Source organism: Patiria miniata, unplaced genomic scaffold (genome assembly GCF_015706575.1).
Source record: "Patiria miniata isolate m_02_andy unplaced genomic scaffold, ASM1570657v1 HiC_scaffold_6, whole genome shotgun sequence".
Classification (NCBI taxonomy): domain Eukaryota; kingdom Metazoa; phylum Echinodermata; class Asteroidea; order Valvatida; family Asterinidae; genus Patiria; species Patiria miniata.
In genome coordinates this window covers 17,205,228-17,227,447 of record NW_024037073.1, presented here as the reverse complement: position 1 = coordinate 17,227,447, position 22,220 = coordinate 17,205,228, and the positions used below count along the sequence as shown (strand labels likewise).

Below are 22,220 nucleotides of genomic sequence, written 5' to 3'. Positions count from 1 at the left end.
TGAAAGTGAATCACCGCTGGTGGCGCGCTTCCGGACCCTTGAACAGGAAAATTAACGTTCACAAATTCAAAAATTATTTTTAGTACATTGATTTCTTAAGAAAATCGCCCCCCCCCAAAAAAAGGCCTTTGTAAAATTGTTAGTAGCACACCCATTTGTGGAAAATGATAAATTGCCTGACGTGAAAGAGAAATGTCGTGCCAAAAATTGACCTCTCACCTCCGAAAGCTAAAGTAAATGCGGACTGTTGTGCAAATCGGTGTACTCGTACAGTACATCGGATGATTTTTTTGTGGCGGTCGTTTGGTGAAAGTGTTAAGTTAAATAGAAGACCAAAATGTCTTTTAGGGATTACAATCTTGTTAAATAAACTTGAAGGACTCATTAGCATTTTACAAAAAAGAAATCCAAAGTGACCGCTGCTATTAGGACTGCATGTCCAGCCAGCCCGACTAAATCCAAAATTCATAATAGCTAAATCTTCGTGTCGTTATACATTCTCGTTCTCACGCGATTATGCGATGTGAAAACAAACGTGCACGAACAAGGAGACCTAGGAACGAAAATGCTGGATATGAAAGGTTGTAAACGAAATTCGCTTTTACCCATCTCCAAGTGGTTTTTATTTTTCATTCTTTTTTTTGTAAGAATATCAAGATTTCAAAATTCCAAAATAAACGTTTCTCAGGGTGGTTACAGTCAGAAAACATTCCGTCAAAAATTGTAGCAAGAGAAAGGGCAACCCCTTGTAAAATGCCCATAGACGGACCGAGCGATGTTTCCGGAAGTGAGTTAGCCACGTGACCTTTAACCTTTTACTTTCGGGCTCTATTCAACACTGTGCATAATAAAAGTTATAATCATAAAATTCGATTTATTGTAATTCTGATAATATGTATCAGTTAGCTACTAGTATACTTTAATGATTTTAAACAAGACATTCATCCAACTTTTTTTTATATTTTGCTGTAGTATAAAATGGGCTCAAAGCATCATATGGTGTCGGGCGTAGTCGACAAATTGATTTGTCAGTTTAATTAATGATAATTTGGCTAAAAGTAGCAGCTGAGCTGTCGGACATTGTTAGAATATATACTTTATTTTTGCAAGATACAAATAATAAGCTTCAAAACGATATACCTGTTTCATTTTGTGGCATTTGGATTTTTGAAGTTTTGCATTTAGGTCGCTACCCCACACACCATCGAACATGTCATCATTACAGTTTTTCCCACATGTGCTTAGTCTAGCGCCCTCTTTCGTCGTTGACAACTTAATGGGCGTTAGGAGAGGTTCGCACCCACCGCCGCCCTAAACATGTCAACAATAACAGGGCGCTGGGAAGGTTCCAATCAGTGGCGTAGATAGAGGGGGAGGGCAGAGGGGGCACTTTGCCCCGCTGGCGGATTTTTTTTACAATGTTGTTTTTCAGCAAATATTTTAATCAATGGTTGGAGAGTTCTGACATCAATCCTAAACAGGAAAACCCGCTCAATGCGCCGTGACAATGGGCATATAATTTGCACTATGCATAATACTGTTCAGTTTTGAAGAGCGCCCCTATTTGGGAGATGGGAACCAGCCCCCCCCCCCCCCCCCCCCCCCCCCATTTCGATCAACGACTGGAAAAATGTGCCATGGACATGGCTGGATCTCCTATTAAAAGGTCCGTGTAATGCAATGTTTTTAGTCCATCCATAAAGTGCATTCTTGTGTCCCATTTGACTTTCTTTTCAACAAAATTTGGTATTTCTTAAATTACGCCGTGAACAAAGGTAGTCATAATGACAGTTTGAACTTTGTTTTGACATGGTCACATTAATAAGTATATGCATTTGTACTGAAACAAATTCAAGAAGTAGACTTTTGTTTCGTTTGAAAGTTTATTGTAGGTTTCCCCGGCTATTTTAAAACGATTATTATTCGAATTCACTTGTTTAATATTTAAATTCGTCCATTAATATCGATTAAAATCTCTTAATTCGTTTAATTTCGTCTTTTGTCCAAGACAATTTCAAATTCAGTTCAAGCAAATTCAAACAATGAGCACACGACATGTTTTCGTCCCGGATAAATCCATTTCGTCTCGTCTAGGCCTATGCCAAACCTTGTTATTCAGATATCAAATTCGTAAACTGATTGATATAAGACGAATTCGATCTCTGAATGCTGCCATTCGGCAACAGCTTGGCCGACTTCGATCTGTAATGGCAAATATTCTCAGCCCGGTGACTCAAAGAAGATGACCATGAGCTTTGAAATTGAATGTCAAATCACTAATTTGGTTTTCTCAAAAGCGTGTGACATTTTTCGTGGACGAAATTGAATGAAAGAGTTGTTGAATTTGAATGAAAAATCTTTCTGAATTTGAACGTAAAATCAATTATTAAATATCAATTGCATATTTTGTTGCAACTTTCACTCGGGAGGTAAACACACTGAGTTCATACAGTGTTCATGCGTCCATGAAGGGCAAAACTAATATTGAATCACTCCGGTGCAAATTCCATCTTACGGATGACATGTTTACCCATGACAGTGAGCCATTGTATCGCCTCCATTCATCTCAGCTTGCAGATCTTTTGATATGTTAAAATCGGATAATGTGTCCATGGAGGATGGCGCAGTCAAACGGACAATTACGTGGCCACGAGATCTCTACCGTAACTGACATGGGCCAGTAATTCGCGTTTATGTATAGCATCTGTGTTGCACTCTAGTCTGTACGAACATGGAGATAGAAAGTTGGCTAGAGATGAGACGAATTCACATTACTTTTTTGCAACTAATATAGGTTGATATTGGAAACAGACCTAAACCCTTCACCTGGCAAAACAACAGAGCTTCACAACCGACAAAGGTGAGAGTAAAATGATTTCAAGTTGGCAAGACAGTGGTTGACGAAGACAAGGCTCTAGACAGGGTCTGCCGTATTCCGAAAATCATGTACATGTATTCCCAAAAGAAAATACCACTGGTACATGAAACAACCGGTCCAATATCCTGCATCAAAGAAATATCTTTGGAGAGTAGCGGTACTTTTCTCGCCTTCCACCGCTGTGACCCGGGTTCGAATCCTACCTCGGCCAATATGTGGATTGGGTTTTCAGGGCAAGATTACCATCAGTGTTGGAGCAAAGGCTTTGACCCTCAAGGCTCGAGGCCAAGGCCAAGGCCAAGGCTTAACCCTCAAGGCCAAGGCCAAGGCCAAGGCCCTGTTTTATGAAATGACCCCTGATATAGAACTAATTATAGTCACATGAGTGACACATCATCACGCAAGGGCGGATCCAGAACACAATTTGGGGGGGGGGATTTTGTTCCCCCCCCCCCCCCCAAAAAAAGGTGGGTCAACAAATTACGGCTTGGGCTTCGGGGCCCACTTAAGGGCCCCGAAAAAAATTTGGATTCGAGATGCTCTGTGATGCGATTTGAGTCAATTTCTGACCATTTTAACCGATGTTTTTTGAGGAAAAGATGGTGGTGTACTCATTGCCTGCCCTTATTACGACGTCACATAAAGAAAAAATGGTTTCGTTTTTTTTGGGGGGGGGGGGCATGGCCCCTTTTGACCCCCTGGATCCGCCTTTATCATCACGAATTGCTCGTTACGAAGAACAACATTTCTTTAATTGCAATCAACATGCTCACATAGGCCTACCTGTACACCGTTTTATGATTGCACTGTATCTATTAAAGTATAAGTTCAGGTCTTCAATATGGTTTAACTAAACAAATATTGATTTACTTCTATATTGACACACAATTCTCCCAAGTGTAACAAAAGGGGGATCCAAGAAACTGATTTGGGAAATTTTTATTTGCTGGCCCAACATGGTCAGAAATATCAGCATTATCTAAAACAGATACATGCAAATCTTTAGCACTTATCAGGGAGACATGTACAACCAATCAGATCTATTCCATAGTTATATGCAATTAAAGTGATCATCTCATTAGCCCCACAAGTGTACGGAATATTTTTGCAGCAAATCTACTACAATGGTAACAAAATATGATGCTATAAAAGTGGAAGTGTGCCCAACACTCAATTCTATAGGGTGCTTCCCTCCTCCATAGTAATACGATTAAAATGGTAACATTTATCTGGAAAATGCAAAATCTATGGGCCTTGAAGAGCCTTGACTCAAAATTGCAAGGCCCTGAACCCTCAAGGCCAAGGCCAAGGCTTTTGCCCTCAAGCCTCGAGGCCAAAGCCAAGGCCCTAAAATCCAGCCTTAAGGCAGCCTTAAGGCCAAGGCCCCGCATCAAGGCACTACATCACTGATTACCATATGCGAAGTTCACTAATTTTCCTCTGTATTGACTGACAAGCCCCCCCCCCCCCCCCCCCCAGATAGCAATTTCATGTCATCAAAGTCAATTTGAGCAGTGAGAAATACAAGTATTTTCTTAGAAAACACTTAGAATTTTTCAGTCCACTCTCATAGGGTTTGTACACAGAGTGTTGATCTTTCCCTGTATTTCTTCTCACTGTCTTCTCTCTTAGCTGATGCGATGTTTCTCGGGATGATCATTGCCGACTAGCCTATATGATACAAATTTGGTATTCAAAAATTGTCATGCCACCGGAGTCAATCTTTTCAAAAAGTTTGATTTGTAACTCCATGGTAACACTAGTCTTAGGTTTTAAATTTCGAATCACCTCAGGCTAGCCCTAGCCCCATAAATGTGGCCAATGTACTGGACTACCTCAGTAAATAAAGGCCACACTTGGAACATGTACAAAAACATGTCGAACTTTGTCAAATTTAGATTTTCGCATTTAGGCTTAGTTTGTAGTTTAGTTTTACTTTAGAAGCATACTCACCATCTTTATAGGCTAATCAGAAAGTGCTGCCTTTTTCAGATGTCTGTTTTTCGTGAAATTTCCAGATTCGTTTGCACACGTTTGCGTATCAAATTTTCAACATGAGTAGTGGAGGTAGACTTCTTAGTACGGTTTGACCTTTGGCATAGAAATATGTAAAGGTCACATAAATATGTAAATATGGAAATATGTAGATATAAATATAAATGAATGGGGTTATGAAATTCCGGGCACAGTTTGACCTAATGAATGGATGAGATGAATAGGGAATAGGTGTGGGTATAAGGAACCGGGTACAGTTTGACCAATTCTATGGGAAAGACTGCATAAGGTATGGAAAAAAATATATATATTTTTATGGTACATTTGGATCTTAGCCCGAATATGAGTTTCATACGTTAGTCCCTGTGAACGACCAGCTGGTCGGATCTTTAATCCCCCAACAATAGACGGGAGAGGGCGCGTGCCAAGTCAGCGCACTAGTATTGTTACGAAGTTAATCCGATCGATACAAAAAGTAATTGGATTTCCGAATGCTCGAAAGCAGAAAGCAGCGATAGATGGCAAAAAATGAACTTTGCGTTGATCAGACTGAAACGAGTACGATTGTCTATTTGAAGAATTATTTTAAAGTCATTTTTATTGGGTTTATGGGTATTGTGCAACGTTGCGTTTTCCAAGGTATAAACAAACACTCACCGCAGCATACTTGCAGTGTACAGCCTGTGTCGGCCATGGGGGTATTTTATGATAAATCCACGATCCATAATCCATGCGTCTGTACGGAGACCGGTGGTCGATCACCCCTCGATGATCGCACCGATCCTGGAGCAAATAAATAACTCCGTCCGTGCGCCTATATTCCTCTTGTTAATCGATACAATACCAATGGCACTCTTCTACACTGCCACCAGAATCATCCAAGTAAAAATATATGTCTGTGTGCGGTGATCGTAGAAAAGGGAAGGTTTTGGCATCAGCCAGAGCAAATGCTAGTACACATGCACACTACTGTATACATTACGGCCGTCCGATCAGATAGCGCTCAAGTTTTCTTAAACCGTGACGGCTAAATTATCGATTAGGCTCTATAGTCAGCAGATGCGCGTACAATAAGGAATGGATTCAGTGGTTTAAAGCCATAACAAAACGTGCTGGCGTGTGGTTTTTAAAGGGAACTACGGCCTGGAAAGTGCCCGATTGAGTGTATCGGAATAACACAACCATCATTGTGCATTTTGTAATATTTCGTACAAGAACGACCCCAAAACCAAGCTAAAGCCTATCCATAGTTAAAAATTCAGTCGTAACGTGGTAAAAATGGTGCCCCTTTAACGCTGTCTGTATAGGAATGCACCGAACCCTAGTTGTACCTCCGTGCCGGATTTGTTTACAAAATCGAGGATGACTGGGTTTTATCTACGACCATTTTACGGGGGTTATTTAGAGGGCGTGTTCAAGCAATAATTTTATGACTGAGAGTAGGCTTTTCCAACTGATAAGACAACACAAACAAAGAAAAATACAACTGCAGAAAGTACATACGATATGACATTATTGCTTTATTGACGTCATTTTTCAGTAAAACATCATTCTACTCTTTTCCCTGCTCATCCTGCTCTTTTCCCTGCTCATCCTGCTTTTTTCCCTGCTCATCCTGCTCTTTTCCCTGCTCATCCTGCTCTTTTCCCTGCTCATCCTGCTCTTTACCCTGCTCATCCTGCTCTTTACCCTACTCATCCTGCTCTTTTCCCTGCTCATCCTGCTCTTTTCCCTGCTCATCCTGCTCTTTACCCTACTCATCCTGCTCTTTTCCCTGCTCATCCTGCTCTTTTCCCTGCTCATCCTGCTCTTTTCCCTGCGCATCCTGCTCTTTACCCTGCTCATCCTGCTCTTTTCCCTGCTCATCCTGCTCTTTTCCCTGCTCATCCTGCTCTTTTCCCTGCTCATCCTGCTCTTTACCCTGCTCATCCTGCTTTTTACCCTACTCATCCTGCTCTTTTCCCTGCTCATCCTGCTCTTTTCCCTGCTCATCCTGCTCTTTTCCCTGCTCATCCTGCTCTTTTCCCTGCTCATCCTGCTCTTTTCCCTGCTCATCCTGCTCTTTTCCCTGCTCATCCTGCTCTTTTCCCTGCGCATCCTGCTCTTTTCCCTGCTCATCCTGCTCTTTTCCCTGCTCATCCTGCTCTTTTCCCTGCTCATCCTGCTCTTTTCCCTGCTCATCCTGCTCTTTGCCCTGCTCATCCTGCTCTACGGCATAGAGCAGGATGAGCAGGGAAAAGAGCAGGATGAGCAGGGAAAAGAGCAGGATGAGCAGGGAAAAGAGCAGGATGAGCAGGGAAAAGAGCAGGATGAGCAGGGAAAAGAGCAGGATGCGCAGGGAAAAGAGCAGGATGAGCAGGGAAAAGAGCAGGATGAGCAGGGAAAAGAGCAGGATGAGCAGGGAAAAGAGCAGGATGAGCAGGGAAAAGAGCAGGATGAGCAGGGAAAAGAGCAGGATGAGCAGGGAAAAGAGCAGGATGAGTAGGGTAAAAAGCAGGATGAGCAGGGTAAAGAGCAGGATGAGCAGGGAAAAGAGCAGGATGAGCAGGGAAAAGAGCAGGATGAGCAGGGAAAAGAGCAGGATGAGCAGGGTAAAGAGCAGGATGCGCAGGGAAAAGAGCAGGATGAGCAGGGAAAAGAGCAGGATGAGCAGGGAAAAGAGCAGGATGAGTAGGGTAAAGAGCAGGATGAGCAGGGAAAAGAGCAGGATGAGCAGGGAAAAGAGCAGGATGAGTAGGGTAAAGAGCAGGATGAGCAGGGTAAAGAGCAGGATGAGCAGGGAAAGAGCAGGATGAGCAGGGAAAAGAGCAGGATGAGCAGGGAAAAAAGCAGGATGAGCAGGGAAAAGAGCAGGATGAGCAGGGAAAAGAGTAGAATGATGTTTTACTGAAAAATGACGTCAATAAAGCAATAATGTCATATCGTATGTACTTTCTGCAGTTGTATTTTTCTTTGTTTGTGTTGTCTTATCAGTTGGAAAAGCCTACTCTCAGTCATAAAATTATTGCTTGAACACGCCCTCTAAATAACCCCCGTAAAATGGTCGTAGATAAAACCCAGTCATCCTCGATTTTGTAAACAAATCCGGCACGGAGGTACAACTAGGGTTCGGTGCATTCCTATACAGACAGCGTTAAAGGGGCACCATTTTTACCACGTTACGACTGAATTTTTAACTATGGATAGGCTTTAGCTTGGTTTTGGGGTCGTTCTTGTACGAAATATTACAAAATGCACAATGATGGTTGTGTTATTCCGATACACTCAATCGGGCACTTTCCAGGCCGTAGTTCCCTTTAAAAACCACACGCCAGCACGTTTTGTTATGGCTTTAAACCACTGAATCCATTCCTTATTGTACGCGCATCTGCTGACTATAGAGCCTAATCGATAATTTAGCCGTCACGGTTTAAGAAAACTTGAGCGCTATCTGATCGGACGGCCGTAATGTATACAGTAGTGTGCATGTGTACTAGCATTTGCTCTGGCTGATGCCAAAACCTTCCCTTTTCTACGATCACCGCACACAGACATATATTTTTACTTGGATGATTCTGGTGGCAGTGTAGAAGAGTGCCATTGGTATTGTATCGATTAACAAGAGGAATATAGGCGCACGGACGGAGTTATTTATTTGCTCCAGGATCGGTGCGATCATCGAGGGGTGATCGACCACCGGTCTCCGTACAGACGCATGGATTATGGATCGTGGATTTATCATAAAATACCCCCATGGCCGACACAGGCTGTACACTGCAAGTATGCTGCGGTGAGTGTTTGTTTGTACCTTGGAAAACGCAACGTTGCACAATACCCATAAACCCAATAAAAATGACTTTAAAATAATTCTTCAAATAGACAATCGTACTCGTTTCAGTCTGATCAACGCAAAGTTCATTTTTTGCCATCTATCGCTGCTTTCTGCTTTCGAGCATTCGGAAATCCAATTACTTTTTGTATCGATCGGATTAACTTCGTAACAATACTAGTGCGCTGACTTGGCACGCGCCCTCTCCCGTCTATTGTTGGGGGATTAAAGATCCGACCAGCTGGTTGTTCACAGGGACTAACGTATGAAACTCATATTCGGGCTAAGATCCAAATGTACCATAAAAATATATATATTTTTTTCCATACCTTATGCAGTCTTTCCCATAGAATTGGTCAAACTGTACCCGGTTCCTTATACCCACACCTATTCCCTATTCATCTCATCCATTCATTAGGTCAAACTGTGCCCGGAATTTCATAACCCCATTCATTTATATTTATATCTACATATTTCCATATTTACATATTTATGTGACCTTTACATATTTCTATGCCAAAGGTCAAACCGTACTAAGAAGTCTACCTCCACTACTAACATGAAATTTCACTACAAATAGACATCTGAAAAAGGCAGCACTTTCTGATTAGCCTATAAAGAGGGTGAGTATGCTTTTTAAGCAAAAATAAACTACAAACTAAGCCTAAATGTGAAAATCCAAATTTGACAAAGTTCGACATGTTTTTGTACATGGTGGGAGTGCGGCCTTTATTTACTGAGGTAGTCCAGTAAATTGGCCACATTTATGGGGTTACTTCAGGCTGGCTTCTCTCTCAGGTGAAAAATGTTGAACAGAATTCTCATAACCCCCCTAGGCCTTTTTGCTAGGATGTAGCCTCAATCCTGCAAAATCCTCCAACTGGCCTCATGGAAAAATAGCATAAAGCCTCAATCCTGCAAATTCCTCCATTATTTCTTGAATATGGTCCATGGAGGGATGACCACTGCCTGAATCCTGCAAAATCCTCCGGTTATGTCTGTCAATAGGCTGAGGCAGAGGCAGCGACATCCTGGAGCAGTGCGGAGGATGTCAAGTATAATCAAGGACTAAATTTATGCACGGCTGAGCATAAACAACACAAGGTCCGGCCCAAGACCTTGACACAGTGCGTACTCCGAAATCAGCAACGCACTTTTGCCATATAACCTCAATCCTGCAAATTCCTCCAATTTGCAAAAAGGATTTTGGAGGATTCAGGGCGGTTAGGGTTAAAAATTGAATTGAGACCTCAAACTGGGCTGATTGAGGACCTGAAAAGTTTGCGAATTTTTCAGCTAAATAGAGAGTGAAGCGGACCCGATTTCTTTGCATGTTTTTCTGCACTGAATGTCCCAGTCTGAGACGATACATGGTTTTAATTTAACTCAGTGTTTTCTTTTAACAGATTTTAAACTCTGGTAAGCTGTGATTGTGGCCGTTGGGACATTTGAAGTAAAGAACAAACAACAGTATGACAGGACTGGTGAGTTTTGTTTGTTTTGTCGGGATGATTGAAAAACATTTTTTCAAAGGGCTATAAACCTAATTTTGGAATGTATAATATACGTGCTTTAACAAAATTTCGATTTTTTTTTTTTTCCCGAACAAAATTTAAAGAAATATAATGTCCTGTGACAAATTGTTTGTATTTGCAGGCCTTTATACTGACATTTTAAAAAGTGGTTTTCAACGTTCCAGCTTGTCATGGGCTGATTTTTCGTGCGATGTCTCATTGGAAAGCTCATAACTAATGTAATGCTAGAAAAATATCAATTCAATTTGAAAATCTATTTTTCAAGGTGCCACACCCAAAAAGCATACATCTTTAACACTTAATTCTCTTTGCGGCATCCGCGTCCGTACTTTTCCCTGATTGGGCGATTTCCAGAACTTACTATTACGAATTGTACTACTGGATGTCGTGGTGCGCGTGACGTGCTGAACAGCCTGAGCACCAATGTCATCATCTTTACCAAAAAGGGTTCTTTGACAGACCGCATGCATGGTACATGAAAATCATTTTCAGGCCAACATAAATCACATTTAATACAAGGACTGATGACTGAGTGGCACATTTCTACCCCTCTCTAAACCTCGATGGGGATGTTAATAAGAAAACTCTTTGCGAAATAGTAAACCGTTTTCAAAGGGAATATGTGCGACGCAAAAGAGAGATGCTTCTCGTGTGTCTGAAGTCAAATGTATGTTTTTGGTGTGTGTTTTTTCTCACAGAAAGGAGCCTTCCTGTTGATTATAGCAATTGCTCTTGCTATGCAAGGGTATCTTCTACTGGCGTTTGTTATTCCAAAGATCCAGTCTCAAATCTTGAGACGTACAACATCAGAAAATGCCATCATGATGAGCAACATCACTCGCTTAGAAGGGCTGCTCTACAGATCAGGGCTTACGAAGAACGTGCACAGCAACACTTCAATGCCTCGTGATGTTGGAAAGTCCAGAAATATGCCGCACCCGCCGGGCCAGTGTTATCACAGAGTCCAGGTGTACAACAAGAATGGCATTCTCACTGAGAAAAGACCAACACTCAAAAACATCGTTGATCAATCAAAACTTGAAGGAAGAACAGACATCAGAGCCAATGTGACCTGTCCAAAAGAGTGCACGGTGGAGATCACGATTGCCGGCGATGAGGACAGGTTTGCAGGAATGGACGCCGTGGTCTTTCACCTCATGAAGGACCTCATGCCAAACCCCCTGCCCCCAGCCAACCTGAACCCTGATCAGACATGGGTCTACTTCTCCTGGGAATCTCCGTGGTCCAACGCCAAAGAGAGCGGGAGCATCGCCAATTTACCGGTCCACGCCGTGTGGACGTACTACAGAGGGTCCGACATCCCTTTTCCTTACGGGTATTACGACGCCGGGACACCCATGGCGAAGGAGACGAAATCGGTGGACGAGTGGTTGCAGGGGAAGACCAAGCTCGTGGCCTGGATGGCAAGTAACTGCAAAACCACCTCCTGGCCGAGAAGGAACTTCGTCCGCAAACTCAAGAAATACATCCGGGTCGACATGTACGGGGCTTGCGGGAATCTCAAGTGTATGCCGAGTTGGTCGACTAAATGCACGGTGGACCTGATGCGTCAGTACAAGTTTTATCTGGCCTTGGAGAATGCGGAGTGCGATGACTACATCACCGAGAAATTGTGGAACAAGCCCCTGATGCAAGGGGTGGTCCCCATCGTGTATGGACCCACGCGGAAGGCCTACGAGGAGTTACTGCCTCCCAATTCGTTCATTTACATCGGCGATTATAAAAGCATGTCCGAGCTGGCAAATTATTTGAAACTCTTGGACTCCAAACCCGAACTGTACGTCGAGTACTTGAAATGGCAGTACCAAGGTAGTGTCCGGGTGAACCAGGTAATGCACGAACCGTACGACCCGTCCGCGTTTTGCGATTTGATTCCTGTCATCGACAAAGTGAAAAGAGGCGAGTTGAAACGGACCCCCGTGAGTAAAAGCAGCTTTCCAAAAACATGTAGAAGGCGGGACCGAAGTAAGACGTCAGCTTTCGGACTCGGAAAGTGGAATCCTTGGTAAAGTGAGTTTTCGTATTTGGGCCTTCACATCCCTTCGACGAGATGTTGCATTGATAGGCCAATTAAAACAATAATATGTTATAAACAATTTGCCTGAGTGAACATTTTGTACTTTAGATAAAGGTTGTATTATTTTGTTCAATGACGCATGGATTTAATGTCCTGCAACTCATTTGAAGACTCGCATTATGGTTTATTTAGTTTTGTATTTTATACCCGTATATTTTTAATCAATTTATGTATTTGAAAGGAAAGGTTTAAATAATAAAATAATCATAACCTGGAAACAAACTGCTATAAAACTCACGGTGGTTCTGGTATATCTGTTGACAAATACATTTCATTTATCTGATGCGAGTATTCTTCATTAATCAAAAACTGTCGTCCACAAGATGGCGCTCTTGCAGATTGGTACTTTTTTTATTTCCCCAAAGATCTTTTAATTTAGATTTGAGTGTTTTGACAAGAACGTTATGCAGTCTGCGGATACTCGACAAACGGCTGTGCATTTTCTTAAATTATAAAACCTTCTCTTGTTGCATAACTGGCTATTTAATAGAACTGGTCCATCGTAGGGTTAAGCTGAAAAAAACTACGTTCTATTCAAACCATTATAGACCCTAACAAAACTGATTATTCAATGTGTGCATTGACGAAATGCTGACGGAACTTCCGTTAAGCCGCCAGGGCGTGGGGGGGGGGGGGGGACACGAGGCGAGGACAAATTATGCCGACAGACCATCTGTGCCACTAGTCCGTTGAAAAACAGAACAAGTGTGACGTGAGTGTGCAATAAGCTCTGGCCGTCTTGCATGAAATTCTTGCATGAAATCGATCAAAATGATGCCTGCCACTGAGCTGAAAAAAAAATGGCCGGTACCATCTTTCAATGAGGGCGCTGTTCAAAGCGGACGATCATACACACTATCGAACAATATGGGTACACACCGGTAAATCGATCCGCCAAGCTCATGAATAAAAGTTATACCCTCAAAATATTCTATATTAGAGAGTTCTGAGCGCCGTAAAATTGGGGAATTGAAGAGATATGGTAGTGAACCTCTAGCCCGGACTTGGGGCTTCCAATTCTGAGCATTTTGGATGCTATTGGGCTCGAAAGTGGCGCTATTTTGCCATGTTGTGGAGGGATCGTTTTTCAAGATGGCTACTTTTCCGCTTTGGGGAAAACAGGGGTCGTCTTCTTTGCGTGAAAATATCTCGAAAAGTCAATGGTCAACCCACCATAAATTGAAAAGAAAATGAAAGATGACACATTGATCATCATTTTTCTGTGCAGCTTGAGTACCTGTGAGAGTTTTGAGTATTTTTAAAAGAATTTGAAGTACGGGCATTTAGCACTAGTGTCTATGGGAGTTTATTTGCAGGTATGCACCCATATAGGAGTTTTTCCAGAAGGCACACGCGCGAAATTTCCAAAGGCACTCGTTACAGCCGCTATAGTTACAAATAGGCACTCATTTGTTTTGGAAACCGGGCACTTGTTTAAAAAAAAACGCTGGGGGGGAGGGGGGGTAAATAAGAGCAGTTAAATGGAAAAAGGGCAGTCTTAACAAAATATTGGGGTTGGGGGAGTAAATACCTCCTTACCCCTTCCCAAAATGGTGAATAAACAATTTAAGGCCTGCATTTTTTTTTTGAATTCTAGTTGCTCTGTTGTGCGATCTGAGGCAATTTCTGATTACTTTAACAATTCTTTTTTTCAGCGAAAGATGATTATCTATGCAGTGGCTGTTTTCGTGGCGACGTCACAAATTGTGTATGGTTTGTTTATGGTGTAAATCGAGGACACACAATGGGAAGCATCATCGAGTAATTAAGGACAGGAGTCAAATAGAGGACTACCTCGATTACAAGGGCGGATCCAGAACACAATTTTTTGGGGCGCAAAAAAAAAATTTTGGTCTCCAAAAAGTGGGTCAAAAAATAATGGCGTGGGGTTCGGGGCCCGCTTAAGGGCCCCGAAAAATTTTTGGATTCTAGATGCTCTGTGGTGCGATCTGAGGCAATTTCTGACCACTTTAACCAATTTTTTTTGAGGAAAAGATGGTGGTGTACTCATTGCCTGCCTTTATTGCGATGTCACATAAAAAAAAAAAATTGGTTTCGTTTTGAGGGGGGGGGGCATGGCCCCCTTTGGCCCCCCCCCCCCGGATCCACCCTTGCTCGATTAGAAAACGTGTGCAAAACCAATGGGAGCTGTTGCAAAAAGTTAAAAGTAAATTAGAATAGATTGATGATAAGGAACAATAGAACATTCTCGATTTGCACCATGAACAAACCTGTGGGGGGGGGGGGGGGGGGGGGGGGGGGTGGAATCCATCTTTGTATGGGGCGCCGTGTCTATCCGACATTAAAGGCAGAGCTCTTCAGAGCGGCACAATTAAAGACGTGAAAAAGGCCATCATTCAGTTCCCAAGGGAAATGCTTCCTGAATAGTACTTAGATAGATTAATCAATTTAAACAAGTTTTAAACAATACATGTACTTTTATAACATTTTAAACGTTTTTGATAGTTCCGTGGACTCCAACATTTAGGACTTTTTTTTAATATGTATGAATGTATGACTTTAAACGTATGTTTTAATAACATTATTAAAGCATAAATGAATGTGATAAGATAATAATAACCAGAAGACCAAAATGTCTTTCAGGGTTTACAATATTGTTGAATAAACTTGAAGGACTCATTAGCATTTTACAAAAAAGAAATCTAAAGAAATTCATAATAGCTCAATCTTGGTGTCGTTATACATTCTCGTTCTCACGCGATTACGCGATGTGAAAACAAACGTGCACGAACAAGGAGACCTAGGAACGAAAATGCCGGATGTGAAAGGTTGTAAATGAAATTTGTCTTTACCCATCTCCAAGTGATTTTATTTTTCATTTTTTTTGGTAAAAATATCAAGATAAAATTCCAAAATAACGTTTTTCAGGGTGGTTACAGTCAGAAAACATTCCGTCAAAAACTGTAGCAAGAGAAAGGGCAACCCCTTGTAAAATGCCCATAGACGGACCGAGCGATGGTTCCGGAAGTAGTGAGCCGTGTGACCTTTAACCTTTTACTTTCGGGCTCTATTCAACACTAAGCAAAATAAAAATTATAATCATAAAATTCGGTGTATAGTAATTCCAATAATATGTATCAGTTAGTTACTAGTTTACTTTAATGATTAAAACAAGACATTTATCCAATTTTTTTTATATTTTGCTGTAATATAAAATGGGCTCAAAGCATCATATGGTGTCGGGCGTAGTCGACACTGAATTGATTTGTCAGTTTAATTAATAATAATTTGGCTAAAAGTAGCAGCTGAGCTGTCTGACATTGTTAGAAATAAACTTTATTTTTGCAAGATACAAATAATAAGCTTCAAAACGATATACATGTTTCATTTTGTGGCATTTGGATTTTTTGAAGTTTTGGCATTTAGGTCGCTACCCCACACACCATCGAACATGTCAACATTACAGTTTTTCCCACATGTGCTTAGTCTAGCGCCCTCTTTCGTCGTTGACAACTTAATGGGCGTTAGGAGAGGTTCGCACCCACCGCCGCCCTAAACATGTCAACAATAACAGGGCGCTGGGAAGGTTCCAATCAGTGGCGTAGCCAGAGGGGGAGGGCAGAGGGGGCACTTTGCCCCGCTGGTGGATTTTTTTGACAATGTTTTTTTCAGCAAATATTTTAATCAATGGTTGGAGAGTTCTGACATCAATCCAAACAGGAAAACCCGCTCAATGCGCCGTGACAATGGGCATATAATTTGCACTATGCATAATACTGGTCAGTTTTGAAGAGCGCCCCAATTTGGGAGATGGGAACCAGCACCCCCCCCCCCCCCCCATTTCGATCAACGACTGGAAAAATGTGCCATGGACCCGGCGTCCTATCCTAGGTGGATATATTCTCAACCCGGTGACTCAAAGAAGATGACCAAGCTTTGAAATTGAATGTCAAATCACTGAATTGGTTTTCTTAAAAGCGTGTGACATTTTTCGTGGACGAAATTGAATGAAAGAGTTGCTGAATTTGAATGAAAAATCTGTTCTGAATTTGAACGTAAAATCAATTATTAAATATTCATTGCATATTTGTTGCAACTTTCACTCGGGAGGTAAACACACTGAGTCCATACAGTGTTCATTCGTCGATGAAGGGCAAAACTACTATTGAATCACCCCGGTGCAAATTCCATCTTACGAATGACATGTTTACCCATGATAGTGAGCCATTGTATCGCCTCCATTCATCTCAGCCTACAGATCTTTTGATATGTTAAAATCGGATAATGTCCTTAAGATCCTGTGTCCATGGAGGGTGGCGCAGTCAAACGGACAATAACGTGGCCACGAGATCTCTCTACTGTTCTTACATAACAGGCATGGGCCAGTAATTCGCGTTTGTGTAGCATCTGTGTTGCACTCTAGTCTGTACGACCATGGAGGTAGAAAGTAAGCTAGATGAGACGAGTTCACATTACTTGTTTGCAACTAATATAGGTTGATATTGGAAACAGACCTAAACCTTTCACCTGGCAAAACAACAGAGCTTCACAACTATATAAAGGTGAGAGTAAAATGATTTCAAGTTGGCAAGACAGTGGTTGACGAAGACAAGGCTCTAGACAGGGTCTGCCGTATTCCGAAAATCATGTACATGTACTCCCAAAAGTAAAAAACCACTGGCACATGAAACAACCGGTCCAATATCCTGCATCAAAGAAACATCTTTGGAGAGTAGCGGTACTTTTCTCGCCTTCCACCGCTGTGACCCGGGTTCGAATCCTACCTCGGCCAATATGTGAATTGGGTTTTCAGTCCCCACCTGATTCCGTGGGTTTTCCCCCAGAATATTCTTCCTTGCTTTTCATCCTACTTCTTAAACTGTAATTTCTTCTCGTTGTCTTCTCTCTAAGCTGATGCGATGTTTCCCAGGATGATTGCCGATTAGCCTATATGATACAGATTTGGTAGTCTAAAATAAATTGTCATGCCATGAGTCAATCTTTTTAAAAAGTTGGATATGTAATTGTATAGACTTGCAAGGGTTTCAAATTTCGAGTCACATGGCTTCACTCTCAGTGCAAAATGTTGAAGAAAGGTCTCCTTTAAAAATTGAATTGAGACCTCAAACTGGGCTGATTGAGGACCTGAAAATTTTGCGAATTTGTCAGCTAAACAGAGAGTAAAGCTGACTCGATTTTCTTTGCATGTTTTTCTGCACTCCAGGTCCCAGTCTGAGACGATACATGGTTTTAATTTAACTCAGTGTTTTCTTTTAACAGATTTTAAACTCTGGTAAGCTGTGACTGTGGCCGTGGGGACATTTGAAGTAAAGGACAAACAACATTATGACAGGACTGGTGAGTTTTGTTTGTTTTGTCGGGATGATTGAAAAAAAAATTTTCAAAGGGCTATAAACCTAATTTTGGAATGTATAATATACGTGCTTTAACAAAATTTCGAATTTATTTTCCGAACAAAATTGACAGAAATATAATGTCCTGTGAAAAATTGTTTGTATTTGCAGGCCTTTATACTGACATTTTAAAAAGTGGTTTTCAACGTTCCAGATCAGAAATTGCGCACAAATATATTAAAAGTTGAAATTAATCAATTGATTGCTTGTCATGGGCTGATTTTTCGTGCGATGTGTCATTGGAAAGCTCATGACTAATATAATGCTACAAAATATCAATTCAATTTGAAAATCTATTTTTCAAGGTGCCACACCCAAAAACATACATCTTTAACACTTAATTCTCTTTGCGGCATCCGCGTCCGTACTTTTTCCCTGATCGGGCGATTTCCAGAACTTACTATTACGAATTGTACGACTGGATGTCGTGGTGCGCGTGTCGTGCTGACTTGCCTGAGCACCAATGTCATCATCTTTACCAAAAAGGTTCTTTGACAGACCGCATGCATGGTACATGAAAATCATTTTTCAGGCCAACATAAATCACATTTAATACAAGGACTGATGACTGAGTGGCACATTTCTACCCGTCTCTAAACCTCGATGGGGATGTTAATAAGAAAACTCTTTGCGAAATAGTAAACCGTTTTCAAAGGGAATATGTGCGACGCAACAGAAAGATGCTTCTCGTGTGTCTAAAGTCAATTGTTTGTTTTTGGTGTGTTTTTTTTTCTCACAGAAAGGAGCCTTCTTGCTGATTGTAGCAATTGCTCTTGCGGTGCAAGGGTATCTTCTACTGGAGTTTGTTATTCCAAAGATCCAGTCTAAAATCATGAGACGTACAATATCAGAAAATGCCATAATGATGAGCAACATCACTCGCATAGAAGGGCTGCTCTACAGATCAGGGCATATGAAGAACGTGCACAGCAACAATTCAATGCCTCGTGATGTTGGAAAGTCCAGAAATATGCCGCACCCGCCGGGCCAGTGTTATCACAGAGTCCAGGTGTACAACAAGAATGGCGTTCTCACTGAGAAAAGACCAGCACTCAAAAAAACATCGTTGATCAATCAAAACTTGAAGGGAGAACAGACATCAGAGCCAATGTGACCTGTCCAAAAGAGTGCACCGTGGAGATCACGATTGCCGGCGATGAGGACAGGTTTGCAGGAATGGACGCCGTGGTCTTCACTTCATGAAGAGCCTCATCCCGAACCCCCTACCCCCAGCCAACCTGAACCCTGATCAGACATGGGTCTACTTCTCCTGGGAATCTCCGTGGTCCAACGCTAAAGAGAGCGGTAGAATCGCCAAGTTACCGGTCCACGCCGTGTGGACGTACTACAGAGGGTCCGACATCCCTTTTCCTTACGGGTATTACGACGCCGTGACACCCATGGCGAAGGAGACGAAATCGGTGGACGAGTGGTTGCAGGGGAAGACCAAGCTCGTGGCCTGGATGGCAAGTAACTGCGGAACCACCTCCTGGCCGAGAAGGGACTTCGTCCTCGAACTCAAGAAATACATCCCGGTCGACATGTACGGGGCTTGCGGGAATCTCAAGTGTATGCCGAGTTGGTCGACTAAATGCACGGTGGACCTGGTGCGTCAGTACAAGTTTTATCTGTCCTTGGAGAATGCGGAGTGCGATGACTACATCACCGAGAAATTGTGGAACAAGCCCCTGATGCAAGGGGTGGTCCCCATCGTGTATGGACCCACGCGGAAGGCCTACGAGGAGTTACTGCCTCCCAATTCGTTCATTTACATCGGCGATTATAAAAACATGTCCGAGCTGGCAAATTATTTGAAGCTCTTGGACTCCAAACCCGAACTGTACGTCGAGTATTTGAAATGGCAGAACCAAGGTAGTGTCCGGGTGAACCAGGTAATGCACGAACCGTACGACCCGTCCGCGTTTTGCGATTTGATTCCTGTCATCGACAAAGTGAAAAGAGGCGAGTTGAAACGGACCCCCGTGAGTAAAAGCAGCTTTCCAAAAACATGTAGAAAGCCGGACCGAAGTAAGACGTCAGCTTTTGGACTCGGAAAGTGGAATCCTTGGTAAAGTGAGTTTTTCGTATTTGGGCCTACACATCCCTTCGACGAGATGTTGCATTGATAGGCCTATTAAAACAATAATATGTTATAAACAATTTGCCTGAGTGAACATTTTGTACTTTAGATAAAGGTTGTATTATTTTGTTCAATGACGCATGGATTTAATGTCCTTCAACTCATTTGAAGACTCGCATTATGGTTTATTTAGTTTTGTATTTTATACCCGTATATTTTTAATCAATTTATGTATTTGAAAAGGAAAGGTTTAAATAATAAAATAATCATAACCTGGAAACAAACTTCTATAAAACTCACGGTGGTTCTGGTATATCTGTTGACAAATACATTTCATTTATCTGATGCGAGTATTCTTCATTATTCAAAAACTGTCGTCCACTAGATGGCGCTCTTGCAGATTCGCATTTTTTTTATTTCCCCAAACCAAAGATCTTTTAATTTACATTTGAGTGTTTTGACAAAAACGTTATGCAGTCTGCAGATACTCGGCAAACGGCTGTACATGTTCTTAAATATTAAACCCGCATAACTGGCTATTATAGGACTGGTCCATCGTAAGGTTAAGCTAAAAAACTACGTTCTATTCAAACCATTATAGACCCAAACAAAACTGATTATTCAATGTATGCATTGGTGAAATGCTGAGATAACTTCGTCAAGCCCAGGGCGTGGGAGGGGGGGGGGGGTTCCACAACAAATTATGCTGACAGACCATCTGTGCCACCAGTCTGTCGAAAAAACAAGTGTGACGTGAGTGCACAATAAGCTCTGGCCATCTTGCATGAAAGTCTTGCATGAAATAGATCAAAATGATGCCTGCCAGAGCTGGAAAAAATGGCTGGTACCATCTTTCAATGAGGGGGCTGTTCAAAGCGGACGATCATACACACTATCGGACAATACAGGAGTTTTTTTTCAGAGGGCACACGCGCGAAATTTCTAAAGGCGCTGTTACAGCCGCTATTGTTACAAAAAGGCACTCAATATTTTTTTGAAAACAGGGCACTGTTTTTTTTAAAGGGCACTTTAAAAAACAACAACACTCTTTAAAGATATGGGGGGGGGGTTAAATAAGGGCAGTTAAATGGAAAAGGGCAGTCTTTACAAAACATTGGGGGGGGGGGGGAGTAAATCCCCCTTACCCCTTCCCCGAAAAAGTTGATTCAAAAATTTACTGCGTGGTTTTTTTTTTATTCTAGTTGCTCTGTTGTGCGATCTGAGGCAATTTCCGACCACTTTAACAAAAGATGATTTAGCGAAAGATGATGATATATGCAGTGGCTGTTTTTTTTTTTCGTGGCGACGTCACAAATTGTGTATGGGTTTGTTTATGATGTAAATCGAGGACACACAGTGGGAAGCATCATCGAGTAATTGAGGACATGAGTCAAATAGAGGACGACCTCGATTAGAAAACGTGTGCAAAACCAATGGGAGCTGTTGCAAAAAAGTTGAGTAAATTAGAAAACATTGATAATAAGGAACAATAGAACATTCTCGATTTACACCATGAACAAACCCTGGGGGGGGGGGGGGGGGTGGAATCCATCTTTCTATGGGGCGCCGTGACTATCTGACAATATAAGGTATTATAATAGAGCTCTTCAGAGCGGCACAATTAAAGACGCTTGCACGACCTTAAAAAGGGGCCGGGGCACTAAAGTGAAAAAAGGCCATTATTCAGTTCCCAATGGAAATGCTTCCTGAATAGTACTTAGATAGATTAATCAATTTAAACAAGTTTTAAACAATAATTGTACTTTTATAACATTTTAAACGTTTTTGAAGTTCCGTGGACTCATTCCGTGGAAACATTTAGGATGTTGGGTTTTTGTTGTTGTTGTTGTTGTTGTTGTTTTTTTAATATGTATGAATATATGACTTTAAACGTATGTTTCAATAACATTATTAAAGCATACATGAATGTGATAAGATAATAATAACCTTCACATGTAACACACGCACTATATCAATTAATTTACGAAGTTTCAGACTTCAAATGCCGTCAGAGCCTATACCATTTTTAATCGATATTGATAGTTTCGTTGACTCGAACATTCAGCAGGACATGTTTCAATAATGTTGCCAACACTTTTGCATAGCATTTTCATGATAATCTATTAAACATGTTATTTGTAATTATATGAACACGTGTACGTTTCAACAACAGTATCATGAAAACGTGTAAGTATCAAAATAATAATGTTAAAAAAGATATTTCAAAATGTCAAATGTTTTCAATACATTTATTGAGTACAACAGTTTTAAACATGAATCTGTAATGTTTTAATAACACTTTTTAATCGTTACTGATAATGCATTTATTTGATAGTGTCAAATATTTGTGATTTGTCTTCTAAGTATTTTACCAACACCACTTAGTAATTCATAACATCTTGGCGACACATTTTTAACATGATCTCTAGCATCACTACATAAATACATGTT

The 22,220-nt window shown here is 41.5% G+C and overlaps 1 protein-coding gene and 1 long non-coding RNA gene across 2 annotated transcripts; both read left to right on the top strand.

The window, feature by feature from the left end:
* The first annotated feature begins 10,071 nt into the window (after positions 1–10,071).
* On the top strand, positions 10,072–21,989 carry LOC119742909 (4-galactosyl-N-acetylglucosaminide 3-alpha-L-fucosyltransferase FUT6-like). The gene is given in 4 exon segments (XM_038219164.1): positions 10,072–10,165; positions 18,429–18,743; positions 18,746–18,878; positions 18,881–21,989. Coding segments are annotated over 4 exon segments (1,341 nt in total). The 5' UTR covers positions 10,072–10,153; the 3' UTR covers positions 19,762–21,989.
* On the top strand, positions 12,951–13,776 carry LOC119742910. The gene is made up of 2 exons (XR_005272917.1): positions 12,951–13,185; positions 13,647–13,776. It is a non-coding gene; the product is annotated as an uncharacterized LOC119742910 (long non-coding RNA).
* Positions 21,990–22,220: the final 231 nt, after the last annotated feature.